The sequence below is a fragment of the Dermochelys coriacea genome, chromosome 14, assembly GCF_009764565.3.
Source record: "Dermochelys coriacea isolate rDerCor1 chromosome 14, rDerCor1.pri.v4, whole genome shotgun sequence".
NCBI lineage: Eukaryota > Metazoa > Chordata > Testudines > Dermochelyidae > Dermochelys > Dermochelys coriacea.
The window spans coordinates 3288839-3305705 of record NC_050081.1 but is presented as its reverse complement, the minus strand read 5'-3'; the positions used below and the strand labels follow the sequence as shown (position 1 = coordinate 3305705).

General features: G+C 57.2%; 1 protein-coding gene across 10 annotated transcripts; it reads left to right on the top strand.

Moving 5' to 3' along the window:
- Positions 1-818: 818 nt before the first annotated feature.
- Positions 819-16867, top strand: FAAP100 (FA core complex associated protein 100). 10 transcript variants are annotated; one of them, XM_043497507.1, is made up of 10 exons: positions 819-893; positions 1495-1690; positions 3687-3805; positions 5087-6054; positions 7870-8023; positions 9032-9825; positions 11802-11938; positions 13867-13983; positions 15352-15441; positions 15919-16867. In XM_043497507.1, the coding sequence occupies exons 2-10, from the start codon at positions 1526-1528 to the stop codon at positions 16042-16044; spliced, it is 2670 nt and encodes an 889-aa protein (XP_043353442.1). In that variant the 5' UTR covers positions 819-893; positions 1495-1525; the 3' UTR covers positions 16045-16867. The 10 variants fall into 10 exon arrangements, 8 of the variants coding, with proteins under 8 accessions (XP_043353442.1, XP_043353443.1, XP_043353441.1 ...); XM_043497506.1 differs by lacking the exon at positions 819-893 and having other exon boundaries at positions 1213-3397; positions 15355-15441; XM_038371959.2 differs by lacking the exon at positions 819-893 and having other exon boundaries at positions 1214-1690.

Here is a 16867-nt window from a genome sequence, read left to right as displayed (position 1 = left end):
GGTGGTTACGGGGGGGGGGCAGGGAGCCCGGACGCCTGGGTTCTCTCCCTTGCTGTGGGAGGGGAGTGGGGGCTGGTGGTTACGGGGGGGGGCAGGGAGCCCGGACGCCTGGGTTCTCTCCCTGGCTCTGGGAGGGGAGTGGGGGCTGGTGGTTACGGGGGGGGGGGCAGGGAGCCCGGACGCCTGGGTTCTCTCCCTGGCTCTGGGATGGGAGTGGGGGCTGGTGGTTACGGGGGGGGATGGGAGCCAGGACGCCTGGGTTCTCTCCCTGGCTCTGGGAGGGGAGTGAGGGCTGGTGGTTACGGGGGGGGGTCAGGGAGCCCGGACGCCTGGGTTCTCTCCCTGGCTGTGGGAGGGGAGTGGGGGCTGGTGGTTAGAGCAGGGGAGGGCTGGGAGCCCGGACGCCTGGGTTCTCTCCCTTGCTGTGGGAAGAGAGTAGGGGCTAGTGGTTACAGGGCTTGTGGGGGGCTGGGAGCCAGGACGCCTGGGTTCTCTCCCTGGCTCTGGGAGGGGAGTGGGGGCTGATGGTTACGGGGGGGGGGCAGGGAGCCCGGACGCCTGGGTTCTCTCCCTGGCTCTGGGAGGGGAGTGGGGGCTGATGGTTACGGGGGGGGGGGCAGGGAGCCCGGACGCCTGGGTTCTCTCCCTGGCTCTGGGAGGGGAGTGGGGTCTAGTGGTTAGAGCAGGGGAGGGCTGGGAGCCCGGACGCCTGGGTTCTCTCCCTTGCTTTGGGCTCGCAGGAAAATGGGCCGATCCTGGCTGCCCCGCCCCGGGGGGTGTCACAGGGAGCCCCTCCCCCTGCAGCCCTTCCCGCTTTACGGCCTGTCGCAAACACCCCCCGCCCCATTGCGGCGGCCGCGAAGGGAGCCGTAAGGCGGAGAGGCCCCCCCCCCCGGTACCTGCGGCCCCGAAGCCCCCGGGTGGTCCGAGGGGGGCGGGGGTCGGCCTGGGAGGGGACCCTGGGGCGCAGGTTTGGGGGGCCGCGGGCGCAGGGCCTCTCCCAGGGGGGCAGGAGATGGGGTCGCAGGCGCAGGGCCCCTCCCGGGGGAAAGGAGGTTGGGGGGGTCGCAGGTAGGGGGGGGGATGTGGGCGCAGGGCCCTCCCGGGGGGGACAGGAGGTTAGGGGGGCTGCAGGGGGGGGCAGGAGGTTGGGGGGATCGCAGGCACAGGGCCTCTCCTGGGGGGGCAGGAGGTGGGGGGGGTCCTGGGCGCACAGATTTTCTCCCCTCCTCCCCCCATCTGGGACAGTTCCCAGGGGCGGCGTCTCCTTTATGGGGTTTTTGCTCGTTGGCAGCTGGGGCTACTGGCGGGGGAGGACCCGTTGGGGTGCCCCCCACAGCGTGGGGGTGGGCGGACATTGCCCCCCACGGGAAAGAGCCCAGCACGCCTTGGAACAGCACTGTGCTCTTTGCCTCCCCACCCCCGCATGGGGCTCTGGGATAGGCTCTGTCAGGCTCCCCCCCTTCCGATAACCATCTCCGTTCCCTCCCCCCAGCTTGGCACCGGGTGCCCGTCCGGCAGGAGGATGGCGCACGTGGGCCACAGGGTGGATTACCTGGCTGGGTTCTGCTGCCCTGTTGGGGGGCTGGCTGCGGGCAAGCCCCGAGTGCTGTGCCACGAGAACGAGATCTACCTCTCCAACGGCAGCGAGTTCGTCTATGTGTATGACCAGGAAGGGAAGGTGCTGAAGGTGAGCACCCAGCCTGCGCCGGGACTGCAGTGATGGGCTGTGGCGTAGAGTAGCCATTCTCCCCCGGGCTGGGCTAGCCCAGGTGCCCACACCCGGGGTAACTCTGCAGCCAAGACAGGCCCCTGGAGAGGGGCTAAAGCCGGAGGTTCGAAGTGACGTGCTCACATTGAGAGAAGGGAAAACCACAATACAAGTACGTCAGTGCGCACTAAGGAACTTTTAGCATGTAGGAGTAGGATCCGCACAGCTGAACGGTGTGGGCAGGATGGGGCACTGTCAACTTATGCCCCTGTTTGCCACACTGTGAGTGCTCTGTAGACATGTCCTCTGCTCCTAGGGGGGCATGGCTGAAGCATCAGTGACTTTCTGTAGCTTCTAGGATTTTTTTCATATCAAGGCACAGGGCAACCACAAGGACAAACCTTGCCTAAAACCTGGCTCCAAAGTCCTTAGTGGACTGATTTTCAAAAGTACAGAGTGCCCGTCAAAGTCATTGGGGGTTCTGGGTTCTCAGCACTCATGAAATTAGGCCACTTGCTTAGGAGCCTAGACACTCAGGTTTGAAAATCTTGGACGTAGCTCCTGCCACCAATGACTAGCAAGCTGGCCTCCTCCATCTGTTTTCACAAGTCTAGCTCCATGTGTGTCCAGTTTAGCAGAATTTGGGTTTCAGACTATCAGTGAAATACTAGTCTGGCTTCAAATAATCTTTTCATTGGTGAATAAAGGGTGCTCTTTGACTTTTTCCCTCGTTTCCTGGGACAAACCGTTTAATTAAATTATTGAAAGATTTTTTTCCTTTTTTCCAACAAGATGACCGTTTTTGAGTTTTGTGCGCCATTGATTTTTCCCTTTTCTTTGCTGTGATAAGCAGCAGCCTTAGCACCAAGTTAGACATGTCATCTTTTTTAATTTATTCTTTTTATCATTTCTAAGGAAGCCATCAGTGAGATACCAGGATTAGCCTCCTACACGTTTTTTCTTTCTCAAGAAAGTAGGTCATCTCTGGGTTTTGAATTTTTCTTTTTTCTATCCTCAGCTAGCATAAAACACTGAATGTTTGCTTTGAATTTGTTTGTGTGTGTGTGTGTGTGTGTGTATGTATGACACTCTTTCAATCCGGCGATAATGAGCTTCCATTTCTATAGCACCACTTGTCCCAAAACACTGTACGAGCTACAGCTGCTTCCGTCACCGGAGCAATGCAGCCACCTCTGGGGTGAAATGTCACCTGCTTACAGCACAGAGCAGCAACTACACAACCGTTTAGAGTGGAAGTGAAGAATGCCATGCCATGTCTTAAAATGATTGTTTTGAATTTAGAAATACACATGCAATATTGCCCATTAATGGTTTTACTCCTGGCAATTAGTATATTCAGAAAATGGCTGTTTTAGCTTGCATTTGTTCTATATGTGCATCCTCAGCAGGGGAAAATATGGTCCAGCTAATGTTTCCTTTATTCATGTGAGAGATGTTTGCTCATAGGAAGGTTGCAAATGTTTGTGTTGAATGGCTAGTTTTGACATACCTGCAGTCACACATGTATGTTCTCACATAGCATCACTTGTCCAAGTGCATGTACAGAATGCTGAGCATAACTCGGTACCTCATGCAGCGCTGGCCGGTTATCACCCCATCCGTACTTGTATATACAGTTCTCAAGTAAGCACTGGGGAGACTCGAGAGGCCAGATTCTCCATCAGTGTAAGTGGCATCGTTCTGTTGATGTTTCACAGGTCTTGTCTTTACACACTACAGTGGTGGTGCTGGACGTGTGGCTGCTTAAGGGGAGGCAGGATTGTGATAGCTGGCATTGGCTAGGTGGCCCCAATGCCTTTTGTTTCTGTTTGGTGCTGCTCTGATAGGTTGTGTCCTCGTGGTGAGCTCTTGCAGGAGCAGCTGGGAAGCTGCTTAAAAACCAGTAGCAACCTTTCCCCCAGCCTCCGTCATTGCTGCATGAAACTGACATTCTCTTTCCCTTTTTGATATCTAGGCCATCTACAGGTTTCCCGATCAAGTTTGGCATGTGGAACTCCTCCCGCTTCGTAGGCAGCTCTACATCCTGTGTGCCGGAAATGGCATTTACTGTGTATCCCTGGACCAGCAGAGCAGGTGAGACTTGGGATGCAGCCTGGCAGGGACAATGAAGTTTGTCTCTGCTCATTAAAGTCTTAACGAAAGTAGCAGGTGGTTTAATGACACATGCTTCCAGCGCTCTGCAGCGAGACCTGGTTGGAGTCTAGGGGTCATCCTGAAGGATGGTAGTCTCCAAGCATTCCCGACCCCAAGATTTCCATATGACAGTCTTCACGTTCCTCCTGTTTGCCCCCACCTGCTGTGTGGTTACCCCATGTCCTGAAGGAACTGCAGCAGTGTTTACATTTCAGAGGGGAAACACCTGCTCTTCTGAGTCACCCTAAAAGAATCAAACCCCTGGCAGCACAGTGTCTCCTGGCACCCTGCCCATGCGGTGTGCTCTCTACCATGCTATGCTGTCTGTTGGAGGAGTCCTTCAGAGGGTGGGGTGGTGGCACTGGCAGATGTCTAGTCACTGTCAATGCCTCACTTACTCATGATAAGTGGTGGGGGTGTCCTCCCTCCCCGTGATCCTAGGGGAGCTGATGGGGCAGAGTGTTGGCCCTCCCAATGGGGCTGTCCTTCTGGTGTGGGGGTGTCTGCTTGCTTCAAGGCATGTTTGTTAAAATCCATTAAAAAAACAAAAAAGGCTCAGCTCCCAAGCTGGTTTTGCACTGTCCCCACAGTAAATCTCATCCACATGTCAGACCGCCCGGTCCATTGAGAGTGGTGACTTGCATCTTGCATTGATTGGTTCCTGGTGCTTCAAAGGCAGCCCAGCCCTGCTCCTAGCCCCCTGCGCAGTGATGTGTGTTGGGAGAAGAGGAAAATCTATCTGACTCCACCAGGGGTCAGCTCGAATCACAAGATCATGGTTCCCCTTATGTTAGCCAGTCCCCTTAGGTTAGCCAGTTCGCAGTTTGTGTGATTGATTAGATGTTAAGTCCTGAGGCTGTGTGACTAGACCGGTACTGCCCTTGCAGACAGCCTTGTGTCTGGCACCTGTGCTTCATCCTTTCATCATGCACACACCTAACAGCCACTCGTAGCAGAGGAGTGGGTTGGCAGGGTCAGGTGTCCTCCATCACATCCTTATGCACCCATAAGTTACTGAAAGGGATAAGGGTTTCCAAAACACACGTCCCTCCGGAGCATTGGCTCTTCCTGCTGTCTCCAGATCACCGCACCCAATACAGTTCCTTGAAGCGGATGCTCCATTTGTAAGCTTGTCTGTAAGCGCGGGGGTGAGAGGCGAGCTAAGGAAGCGCTGACTTTGCCCTATGGCTTGACTGAAAGCTTTTCCCTATTTGGTTGAAGGTTAATGAAGCAGACTGATGGCGGCGATGGCAAAGAGGACGCTTGCCCTTCCAGCGTCTTCCCCGTAGACTCAGATGCCTGCATCGTCCCAGACGTCACGCTGTGCACCTTCACGCTGCTGACCGATGTTCTTGTCACCCTGTCCCAGGCTCAGGGCCAGTGGTGGATGAAACTCCATGTGCTTCTGGACCCCGATCAGGAGAGCCAGCCATGCCGGCAAATCAGCCAGGTGGGATTCTCCACCTGCGACCAAACAGGAGATTACGGGGACGCACTGCCCTCACGCTTCCTTCCTGTCTTGTGCTGTGCATCCGCGCCAGGCACAGCCGGGCCCGGGGAGGGCCTGTGGTGCTCGGGGGGGTTCACGCTGGAGGAACCCCTCTTCAGCCTGCTCTTTGGAATAGACGCTGCCATGCTCGACTCTCCCATGATTCTCTGTGGCTTCCCGGACGGGCAGCTGTGCAGCGTGCCACTGAAGGCCCTCAATGCGTCTGAAGCCGTTGATGCCTGCAGTGAGGTTGCAGGCCAGGCTTCGCCTGTGAAGATCCTTCACCATCTGGAAGAGCCTGTTGTCTTCATTGGAGCCTTGAGAACAGAACACAAAGCCCTGGACGATCCCGATGACCAGCAGCTGTTTGGAGACTCGGGCTGCGACTGTGTTGTGGTGGTCGGGCACTATGGCAAGATGGTGGCCATGAAGGCAGAGCGGGGAGAAGATGCCAAGGTCCCAGAGGTCAGGGAGTACTACCTGCAAGGGCCCATCCTGTGCGCCGCATGTGGTGGCGGCAGCCGGATGTATTACAGCACGCATTCGGACATCTCCGCGGTCGACCTGGATTGGGTCAGCAACACTTCCGACCCCGAGAGCATAGATAACACTGCATACGTCCTGCCTCCTGTTCTGTCTCCAGCCAGTTTAAGTATCTGTAGCGTTGTGGCGCTTTCCTTGTCTTCTCGGGCCTCAGAAGGTACTGCCAGCAGTAAAAAAAAAAATGTCATTCTTGGGGCTGAAATAGGCAGGAATAGCTTTGTTCTAACTGCGTATTCCCGTTTCTACCTCTCCACCATTCCTCGTTAAAGGTCCGGCTTCCATTGGCTCACCCTCGTTATTGTAAGTTGTTTACATCAAGCATGCCGAGCCAGGAATTGGACGGGAGAGGCAATGTCATGTGTGTTCAGAGATCAGCTCCCCATGTGGCTGTCTTTGTGGTGTCCCTTGTGTGGGTGTCTCTCCCGCCTTGGAGCAGTAGGCGGTGTGGTCACGGTCGGAGGGGTTGTGCTCTCTATAAAGAGGACCCTGGGGCTGCTGTGTCTGTATCAGAGGTAGGATCCTGCATGGAGTGGCGCTGGGGGCAAGTCCAAATCGACCTAAGCGAAAAGCTTCCCAAAAGGCAATTTACTAACACCGTGGCTGGCTGGACAAAGGGCTCCACAGTGAAGAGCTCCCGACACAGCCGTTCAGAGTCCGTAAGCTCCTTTCCTTCTTCTGCCTGACAGCTCTGTGTCCGTGCGTTGCTTCCCAGTGAGGGCTGGGGAAGCAGGTGTGTTGCCTTCTCAGAGTCGGGTGCTTTTGTAGACCCAGGCCTGAGCAGCATTCTGGGGACGGTCCAAAGTGCTCTGGTTCCCACTGCTCTCTGCCATGCATAGAGATGGGGGCAGAGGAGGAGCTAGGGAGCCCTGTTAGCTCTTACCTGAGCCCCATAATCTGGTGGCTTTGTGAACACATGGGCACTAAAGAATCAGCAAGAGGGTAAGGTAGCATTTGCCAAAGCAAATGTCCAAAGCATGAACAAGTGGGGTGAGGCAGTGTGCTGCTGGCACCTCTGCAGAACTCAGGGAGCAGCCCGCACCAGCAGCGGTTGGTTGTACACATAGCCTGAGCGCGTCTCCTGATCACAGAGGGCTCCTGCATGGAAACAGGCTCTTTGCATCCTCGTAGCATGTGTGCTCCTGCTGCGTATTCTGCAGCTGATGTCGTCATTCTGACGTGCTGCCCGGCTCTTGACGTCACAGCTAGCTGGAGCATTCTGGGACTCCGGGCAGGGAAGGAACAGTGGGCAGCATGGAGCCACTTCCCATGCATGTGTCCCTGGTAATAGAGCAAGTGAGGGAAGGGGCAGGAGCAGAGAGAGTGCATCCCACCTGCAGGAAACTGCCCTGCAGGAACCACCTGCAGAGGGTGGTGGCTCGGGGTGCACTCTTTGTGGGCATGCCATGTAACATTCTGTGTATTTGGTTTCCCATTGTAGCCCGTCAACAGTCATTCGCAGTCTGTGTTTACTGCTCTCCAAATTCATGTTGCAGGACACCTGGTATTTTGGGGTGGCCCTGGATATGGGTGGGAGGGGTGAGCCTGCAGTAATGACATTATGATGAGAGAAGTAGCTTCCCATTCCCCAAACTGCACCTGGAAAGGAATACCTTGTTATGTAGGGACACTAATCAGACACTCCTAGGCAGAGTTACACCCACAGTCCTGTATGCAAAAGGCATTTGCCTCCTCACACCACAGCTTCCCCTCTGAGCTGGCTTGTTGAGGTGGGTACAGTCTGCGTGCCTCAGGCAGGGCTGTGCAGTTGTCCCTGCAGACTTCAGGGGGAATGGCTCCTCTCTCTCAGGGCTGGGTGCAGGGCCCAGCCAGAACGACTGATATCCCACCTGTCTGTCTTTGCTCCCTTGGCTGTCCGCCACTGCTCCCTAGTTGCATCAGGGAGTTGTGTGTGATGTTCTAGTCTGTTTGCTGACAGCTAACCTGGTTCTCTCTGCGTGTGTGTGCCTCTCAGGTGACTCAGAGCTGTTGGCTCTGTCTGCTAAAGGCCGACTGATGAGCTGTGACTTATGCAGTCCTGATGACCCCCATCCCATCAGGCTGACCCCAGAAAAAGCTGGCCAAAGGATAAAGGAACTGCTGTCTGGGATAGGCAATGTCTCGGAGAGGTAAAGGGCAGCGCGCTAATGGGTATGAGTGGGCTGTTCGTTTGTGAGCTCCTTGGTTTTATTGGAAGTGAACTAGATTCTCCTGCCTCAGCTCCTGGCTCAGAGGTTAGCAGTAAAGTGCTTTTATTAGTTGGCTGCAGTACTCAAACATTTGCCTTTCCTGAGTGATTCCGAGTCGAGACAGCCTGGGAGGAAGCCCCCAGCCCCATGGGATAATAAAAGCCTTGTTTACAGCCAGTGCTGTTTGCTGCCCTTTTCCCTTCAAACCAGAGAGCTCTTGTATGCCGAGAATGTCATGTTGTTTACAGCCTCTGCAACAGAAGGTGGGAGGGCAAGATGCCAGTCACTCCCAAGCATCCCAAAATGGATGACCATTTCGGGATCCCGTGCAGGGCAGACATGTGCCTTAGGCCTGGATGTTCATCTGTGCCTTATTTTAAACCAGTCTCTCTCCTTGGGGTTTGTGTATGTTTGTTTCCTAGAGCTCCAGGTACCTGCCTTTGTTGTGAGCTGCTTTTGTAGTGGCCACAGCTTTTTGTACTGCTGTCTCTTGTAGCCACAGCTGAAATCAGGAGCCTTCCTGGGGAAGTGGCTGGGAGTGGGATCACACAGCCTCGTCTGCATTAGCCTGCGTCAGCTCAGTTGATCTGGTGTCGCGTGTGAAAGGGGGCGGTTGGGGTATCGAATCCTTGTGAGCAGCAATGCTGTGGCTGGCCAGGTCCCAGGAGGGTTCTAGGGCTAACGGGGCTCTCAGTCTGTCCAGTGCTCTCGGCTGTTGAAGTTCCAGAGCAGTGGTGTCCGGGGGAGTTTAGAAGGGCTCATGAAATGATCCATCGAAGTTTGGCTTCTCAATCTTAGTGTGAGTGCCACTTGCCCTGGGTGTGTGTAGCCTTGTGTGCTAGCCTTTGGCCATGTCGCCTGGCTGGGTTTCTGATTCGTTAGCTCTATGTGTCCCAAAGCCATTACCTCTGTGGGAAGTGAGCTCTCTTCTCCCCCTGCTCCCCACAGAGTTTCTTTCCTGAAAAAGGCCGTGGACCAGAAGAACCGAGCTCTGACAAGCCTGAACCAGGTGCTGAATGTGAGTGCTGCATTACTGTCCAACCAAGATGGCCGGAAGCCCGTCACTTGCACAATTACCGCCAGCTGGAGCCGCCTGCTGCTTCGAGATACCTGGACCATCTCCTGTGTGTTGGAGAACTCAAGCGAATGCAGCCTGGAGCAAGGCTGGACCCTCTGCATTCAGCTGTTCACGAGCCCCTGTGCCTTTGACGAATACTCTGCTGATTCGGCCACCACGTTCACCTTTCCAATCGACCAACTCCTCCCTGGGAGCAAGAGGGAGGTGACGCTGCCGCTCGGCTCAGCCGAAGGCACCAAGTTGGAGCTGCCTCTGACCGTCTCCTGTGCTCTCTTCTACAGCCTGCGAGAGATTCTGGACAGTGCGTCAGACTCCGATGAGTCACTGGACGACCTGCTTCCTGATGACTCTCCTGGCCTTTCCCCAGACAAAGAAGGGATCTGCCTGCCCCTGAGCGAATGCACCATTGACATCTTGCAGTGCCTTCGTCTGGATGACAGCACGGTGCCTGGAGCCCCTCCTTCCATCGCCACCCTGTCAGACCCAGTGGAGACCTTCCTGAAAGTATCCAGGGTGCAGTCTGACCCCAGCAGCACGGAAGTCAGTGACCAGCTGCTTTCCAAGGCGCCGGACGCCCTAGGAAATGAGTATCTGGCCCCATCAGTGGCTTCTATCAAGGTGTCGTCGGAGCTGGTGAAAAATGCATTGAAGAGCTTCTGTGAAGGTTGGTAATTCTCCTGGGTGGTTCTTGATCCCTAGAGAGCAGCTGTCCAGTCATAGTGCATGTTTCTGTCCAGGCAGTGTTGTCCTGGGGTGGATTTGCTGCAGTAGTTCCCCCTGCAGGGCTGGGCTCTGTGATCACTTTCCAGAAGTCATTCACTTCGGACACTCAGACGCTCTTTAATTTGTCTTGTTTCCAGAGTGTAGCTCTTTGGGGGCTGCTTGGCCACAGATAACGCATGTTGAGGCTTGTGGGAGCTTTGTGGCTGGTCTGCCTGGGTGTTTAAATACCATCTTTGCGGATCAACTGAAGTGATCAGATGAGGGTTGCCCAAGTCGCGCTCTGCCCCAGCTGTGTCTGCAGCGAGAAGCCCAGACCCAGGCCAGCTGCCTGGCACTGCTGATGCTTTTTGCTAATTCTTGACTATCATAAACCAGGATTTTGTGCCCTATCCCCCAGGATCCTGCCTGGGCATGACCCCCTGGATCATGGGCTTGTGACATAGCATTCCCTTGCATTGGACTTGTGCAGCACAGCCACTGCTGTGCAATCTGGCAGGAGAGAGCCGTCCTCGACGGAGCTAACCTTCAGGTGGGGACTGGCCTCTCTGGGCAGAAGGAGCCACAGCCACATACTGGGCCAAGGAGGCACAGCCAAGGAGCCACAGCCACATACTGTGTGTAAAAGCTCTTGGTCCATGTCTGCTGCTTCGAACTGTGAGGCTAGGGCTAGGAACGTGGTCAGTCCCAACAAACGCCCATGGACACGTACTAGCCCCACCAGTCCGGAAACCAGGGGCTGGAGTTCCATTCCTGCTGCCCCTCCTGGAGCCCATCCAGGCCTGCTGTAGTGGGTGGCGTCTCTTCTTGGCCAGTACGTGGGGTCACCACCCCTCTCCATGGGGAAGAGCAGGCAGTCTGTCTCCTGCTGGGCTGTTGGCTATGCCAGGACTCACCCTCTCCTTTGTGTTTAGTCTCGCTAAATGGCTGTGGGTGAAGGCACCGTTGGAGAAACCTAGAGCTGTGTCCGAGCGGAGTGGGTAGGAGATGGACAGTGGGTTTCAACATGGGTGAGGGTGAAGGAACTGCACCGTGTGTGTGCAGGTGTGATGCAGACCTTGCCTACACAGCTCTGCCAATGCGCTTCTCGCTCTGGCTTCCTGAGCGGGGTCCATCAGTCATGCCAGTTCGTGGAGCGCAGCAGCATGATTGGAGCCTTCGCTCCGGTGGTGCAGTTAGCCAGAGCTGAACACTGATCTTGGAGAAGTGGAAATCGGCCTGGGGTGGCGTTAACCCCACCATGCTCCTGTGGCTGGCACCATGGGCGCCTCCCCCGGGAGGTGCTGCCTCTGTCGCATACCCTCCCTGTTCTGCGCAAGAGAGACCTTCAGGTCTCTCACGGGGCGGTGAGAACCCCTAGCCACAGGGCAGCCACTCGGCTGCGGGAGGGGAAGTGTCTAACAGAGCAAGCGTCCTGGGGCCACACACAACCAGCCCTCACGGCAGTTCCTTTGTGTCCGCGCCTCCCCTTCCCCTGGGAGAACAGATGGGAAGGATCTGCCTCTGTCAGAGAGGAGCAGCCTCAAGGGCCCAGCCGTGGTACTACCCTGTCTGCTCCATGGTACTACCCTGTCTGCCCTGCTGAGAACTGCTCAGGTGGGCACCAGCCCTGCTTTCTCTTTTGCTCCTATTGGCATCCTGTGGCACGGTTTGGGGGCTGTTTCCTAGAGGCCTTGACTCCCTTCCTTCATGTGACGTGTATGGCCGCCCTCCCTCATGCCACAGAAGCATGGCAGGGTGCCCGGGGGAATCCTGCACTGAGGCCGTGTTCCTCTCTGAGTGGGCTCCCTTAGCGTGACTAACGTGACAGCGGTGCGGGGGAAGCGCCAGGCTCATGCTTGGAGAGACCTCAGCTGCCGCTGCGGAGGGGAGCATGTGCAGCCACCTGACCGGCTCTGCTTTCTCTCCTCTTTCCCCCAGGAGCCCCGCTCTGCTGTGCTGCTCTGCAGTGGCTGCTGGCGGAGAACACTGTGGCCGCGACACTGAGGGGCCAGGATGTGTCGGCAGTGCGGGGCCTGGCCCCACATGGAGGCGAGGTGCAGCTGCTCGTCCGAGAGGCAAGGAATGGGTTAGCTCTGCAGGGAAACAGCCTCCGACCCACCCCGTGAAGAGCCGGCTTCTGCTCCAGAGTCCCGTGGCAAGGGACTAGCCAGTGGCAAGCTGGGGTCCTGGCTCTGCCTGTGGAGACCCAGAGGGAACCACTGCTGTGGGGAGGGAGGGAAGGGGCTAGGTCCCTTCATTGCCCAGGGCTTGACAAAGCCCAGGATCAGCTCCCCAGCGCTGACCCCCCTCTCACAAACTCCATGCTACCCCCATTGGTCATGTCTCCCAGGGCTGGGTGCCCAAGCCCATGGGCATCAAGGGGCTGCACTCATGGGGGGTCAGTGAAAAGGGCACTGGCTGCATTGCTGGGTTTGGGGATCTGGCGTGCTAATGGTTGAAAGCCCAACTGGCTGGTTCCCCCTCCTTTGCCCCCCCCCGGGTTCTTCAAAGGCTTGTGCTGTCCCCTTGCCGCCTATGGGAGTGGGGGGTGGCCAGGGGTCAGCTGAGTTCCTCACTTCTCAGACCCGAAGGGGACCCAGCTCCTTGTCAACGGGATTGTCTTTTGGGTAAGAAACAAGATCAGGAACCAGTTCCCAGCCCTGCTCTCTCTGCGTCTGTTCAGCCATCCTTCAAATCTGCCCGTGGCCTTATCTGGCCCTCATCCCTGTGGTGCCTGCACTGCCCAGCCCTGCCAGGTAGGTGGGCGCCTTGGCCAAGCTTACGCAGGTGCCTGGCAGAGCAGGGCACTGTCCAGGTCCCAGTGGGATGCCTTAAAATCCACAACGTCCTTTCTGCCTGTGGGGCTGACGATCGCTCCCAGCCTGGTCTGAGGCTACGTCCCTTAGTGTCTGAGGAGTTCAGACACCAGGCACCGAGCTAGAAAGTGAACGGAGCCAACAGCTCTGAGAGGGCTGCTTCTCCGTGCCTTCCCCCGGCGCTCCCTTCCCCAGTCTGGCTGCTGTTGCCAATACTGGTCTGAATAAGAACTTCTCTTCCGCTCAGCCCAGCTGCTCCTTCCCAGTCCTGCTGAGTTCCCATAACTTGGGCGTGATCCCTGTCCCTGATGGCCATGATTCGGTGTCACAACTTGGCTGCAGGATCCAGGGCGCCAGGAAGCAGCAAAGCTCGAGTTTTAACTGCTCATTAGGCTCGCTGTGTTTTGCTAATTCTGCAAAATGAGGGGAAATGTGGCTGGACGCTGGTTTAAATCTGATCTGCTTCGGCTTTTCCCTTAATGCGAAAATCCCTTTCTACGTGCAAAAGAAAAAAACTAATTGCGAACCGGCTCTCCTGCCATGGCCGGTTAACTCTCCAGTGAGAGAGCCCCAGCTGGCTGTGTGTTGGCAATGACCTGGTTCAGGTTGCTTCATGCATGAGAGCGTTAATATTGCCAATGTGATTAGTGCCAGCATTAATTCTGCTCAGGCTAAGCCTTCAGGATTAGGTCCTTTGGGGAATGGCCATCGAATCATCTCAGTACGCCACCGGACAAGGCTGGAGCCTGCTGTCCTACTGCAGTACTGCCGCTTCTGGGTCCCACGCTGGTTCCAGTCCAAATTCCATGAGTTTGATGCGTCTCTGCACTTACCTAGACCCCAGTGTAGTGTCAGTACAGGAGACTGAATGATCTTCTACTTCCGAGGTTGTTGGTTGAGCCAGGGCAGCCTAGCTGGGGGAATTGTCCCCCTCTTTTGCTGTCCTGAGCCTGGAGGTGTTCTAGTACAGATGAGCGGGTGGGAGTGGGGGCAAGGAATGAATGCCCCATGCTGCTGCCTCTAGAGCACAGATATCTCTGGCTGTTGGGATCCGCATCTAACCCTCCTCCATCCACAGCTGTGCTGTCAGGCCGAGGGGGTACCCCAGGGGTCTGCCCCCGCCCTCTGCGCAGACAACCCCCTGTGGCTTGGCAATGTTTGCAGTAAGGATCTCCTCTCTCTTGCAGGTGGCTGTGAACAATCTCTGCCCAGCGGGCCCAATCCAGGCTGTGGAGATCCTGATCCAGAGCCCTTCTCTGGCAGATATGTGCAGAGTGCATCAAGCCGTGATCCGGCGCATCCAGGTGCAGATCCCACCCCCCAGAAAGAGAGGGGGCTTATGCTTGCAGCAGCTGCCCCAGCCTGGCTGGGAACACTGCTTGGAGCTGCCCCTTGCGGAGAGACAGGCTACTGCAGCCTGCCCTGGGCGTTATTTGAGCTGCCTTTATTTCTGGGGTCGTTTAGCTGGGAGTGAGCTTTGCCTCTGTCACTCCATTGGCCTGGTTCTGAGCTAATTTGGGGTCCCCATGTCCCCCAGCCCTTTGGCTCTCTGGAGCTGCTGCTTCTGACCCTCATGGCCTGGGGCCGTCCTACCCCCTCCTTGCATCCAGGAGGTGCTTGCTCCAGCCAGTCCCATTGGGCAGTGTGAATGGCTGCACTGACCAGCCAGCAGTCCTTCCCAAGCCTGCATGGCTATTACATGGTAATCCCAGGCCCCGAGCATGCTGGGATGGGATGCCTGGCGCATTCCCCACCAGCGTGACCCCAGAACTGACTCCAGCCTGCTGCTCGCCACTGGCGTTGCTGCGTACGCTACTATGCATGGCCTCTCCTTGCCCAAGTGCAGCCGCTGTTCCTCCTGCCAAGGCTTTGCGCTGCCTGCAGCTGTGACCAGCCGGCAGAACTAGGGCTGCTGCTTCCTTGTGCTGTGCAGATGAAGGCGCCGAGCATGGGTGCAGGCCTTAGCCCCGGGTCAGCGGGGCCCCTAACGCAGTTTGGGTTGGAGCAGTTGCTTTAAATGGGATCTCTCTGGCACCACCCTGTGGCCGAACTGTACAGTGCAGCTTGAAATCAGCGGGGCGCTAGCCGGGGAATGCATGATTGGGCTGGCCCTGGCTAACACTCTCCCCATCCCCAGAGGCCAGGATAGAAGCCACTGGAGGCTGTAGCAGCCTGAACCAAGAGTGGGCTGCGCTAAGGGCAATGACTAAATGGAGCAGGGCACCTGTAGCCACCCGTGGAGCCAGCTTCCTTCCACAAGCTGCATCAGATAATGCTGAAGCCTGGAAAGCCCAGAGGCTGAAGCAGGAAAGAAGCAGGAGTGGGAGTGGGAGTGAGAGTGCTGCAATGCTTTCAGACCTATGCTGGGTGGGCGGGGGAGTGTTTCAAATACTGCTGCACTGAGGCTGGGAATGGCTGCTAGGAACAGCAGGCCAACCCTGGGCAGGTAGAGTCCCAACAAGATGGGTGCTGGAGCAGGAGCAGTATCTGGGGGCTGGCTGAACTCCAGCCAGCTGGAGGACAGGAGCCTTTGGTTAGGCGGCTCAGTGCCGTAGCCATGCCCGAGGTGTCTGGCCTAGCGAGGATCCCTCCCTTGGCAAGCGTTGGCTAGGGGAAGCCTAGAGTGCACCATAAAAGCAGCTCCCTCTAATGCCACGTTCTCTGTTCTGAAGCAGACTCTGGTGCTGGAGCAGGCGGCCCAGGGCTCCGGTCCCCCTGACCTCCGCATGCAGTATCTGCGCCAGATCCAAGCCAATCACGAGGTAGGCAGTATGCCTGCGTGGTACATGGCGTGGGCGGGGGGTAATCTGTGCATTGTGTGAGTGCATCTGTGTAACTGCAGAGTGGGGCAGAACGCCCATCTCCCGGATGGTGGGGCATGAAACTCTGAGCCTAGGCACCGACTGGAGCCCTGCCATGTGCCCACGCAGGCGGGGCTCCTTTCTATTGGACAGCAAAGCCAGAGGCTGAGAGACTCTAGACTGGCACAGGCTTCCAGGCCCAGAGTGGCGTGGTCCCATGGAGAGCTTAGCTCCTGGCAGCCAGGAGGCAGCAGGGGTGGGGGGTGTTCGCCAGGATGCTGGTGGGCTCTCTTCAGGACATGCCATGAGGTCTGTAACTTGCCCCTGACGTTTGCAGCTGGGCCTGGTATGGCTGCAGGACTCCTCTGTGGAGGGGCCAGGGCCTGGCAGGCTGCAGCAGATCCAGCCTTCGTAACCCCTCTCCTCTCTGCCTGGCAGATGCTGCTAAAGGAGGTGCAGTCCCTGCGGGACCGTCTGTGCCTCGGGGACGAAGCGAGTGCGACGGCGGAAAAGCTCCTGCATGTCTACAGGCAGCTGCGCAACCCCAGCCTCATCCTCCTGTGAGCACGGGGCCGGCCTTAGACTCCGGGGCCGGAGAGCTCCACGCTGGGCTCTACGTAGTGCTCATTTGGGTCCAGAGCGGAAGGCAGAGCCAAGCGTGCTCGTTAACCCAGCCAGGACTGGGGAGAGGATTCTGCCAGGAGGAGGATTTGGGGAGGGTGGGGAGGGGGTGTTGGCAGTGCAGGTCCCCCCAGCGAGGGGGAGCTCTTGCCTTATATGCCCGAGGCTGAGATCAGGGGTGTTGTGTGTGTTTTGTGGATGTGTTTTAAGCAGCGTGGGGGAGTTCCCAGGGCTCTGGACAATGCCCACCCCTCGCAGAGCACCTCGCTGAGGTGGGCATGTAGGCAGGGCTGACCTGCCCCCAGCCGCCCCCTGGCGCTGAGCTGTGTTGTGTGTGGCTGGCTCCCCGGCGCGGCAGCCAGAGTAGGTGGTGTGTTTGGGATTGTACTAGATGTGCTAGTTTAGCTTCTCTCTCGTTCCAATGGCCGTAACTTTGCTGTGCACAGAGGCGGGAGTCGGCTCCCTGGCCGGGCACTCGGATCTGCACGGTGCTTTACGGCTGGTTCCCCTCCCGAAAGGGCTACGCCTCCCTACCCAGCATCTCGCTTTCAGGGTGCCGTGTGAGTAACGGGCTCACCGGGGTTCCCACCCCCAGCCTGGGGCCCCTTTTTCTACCGGTGGGTTTGGGTAGCTGTCATTTCTAGAAAGGATCTGCCACGTGGCTCCATGGTGGCGGGTTCCTTCCACTCGCCATGCTGCGGCAAGCCAGCATGTCCCCGTGTTCGTAAATCTGTCGTGTGCCATTGAAAACAACCCTTTGCCGCTC

Bases quoted from the DNA above. Each gene is read 5' to 3' on its own strand.
- FAAP100 (XM_038371959.2), top strand. From the start codon at position 1,427: ATGGGGCTCTGGGATAGGCTCTGTCAGGCTCCCCCCCTTCCGATAACC. The intron at 9,826-11,801 runs GTTGGTAATTCT...TCTTTCCCCCAG, and splicing joins ATTGAAGAGCTTCTGTGAAG to GAGCCCCGCTCTGCTGTGCT. The intron at 11,939-13,866 runs GCAAGGAATGGG...TCTCTCTTGCAG, and splicing joins TGCAGCTGCTCGTCCGAGAG to GTGGCTGTGAACAATCTCTG.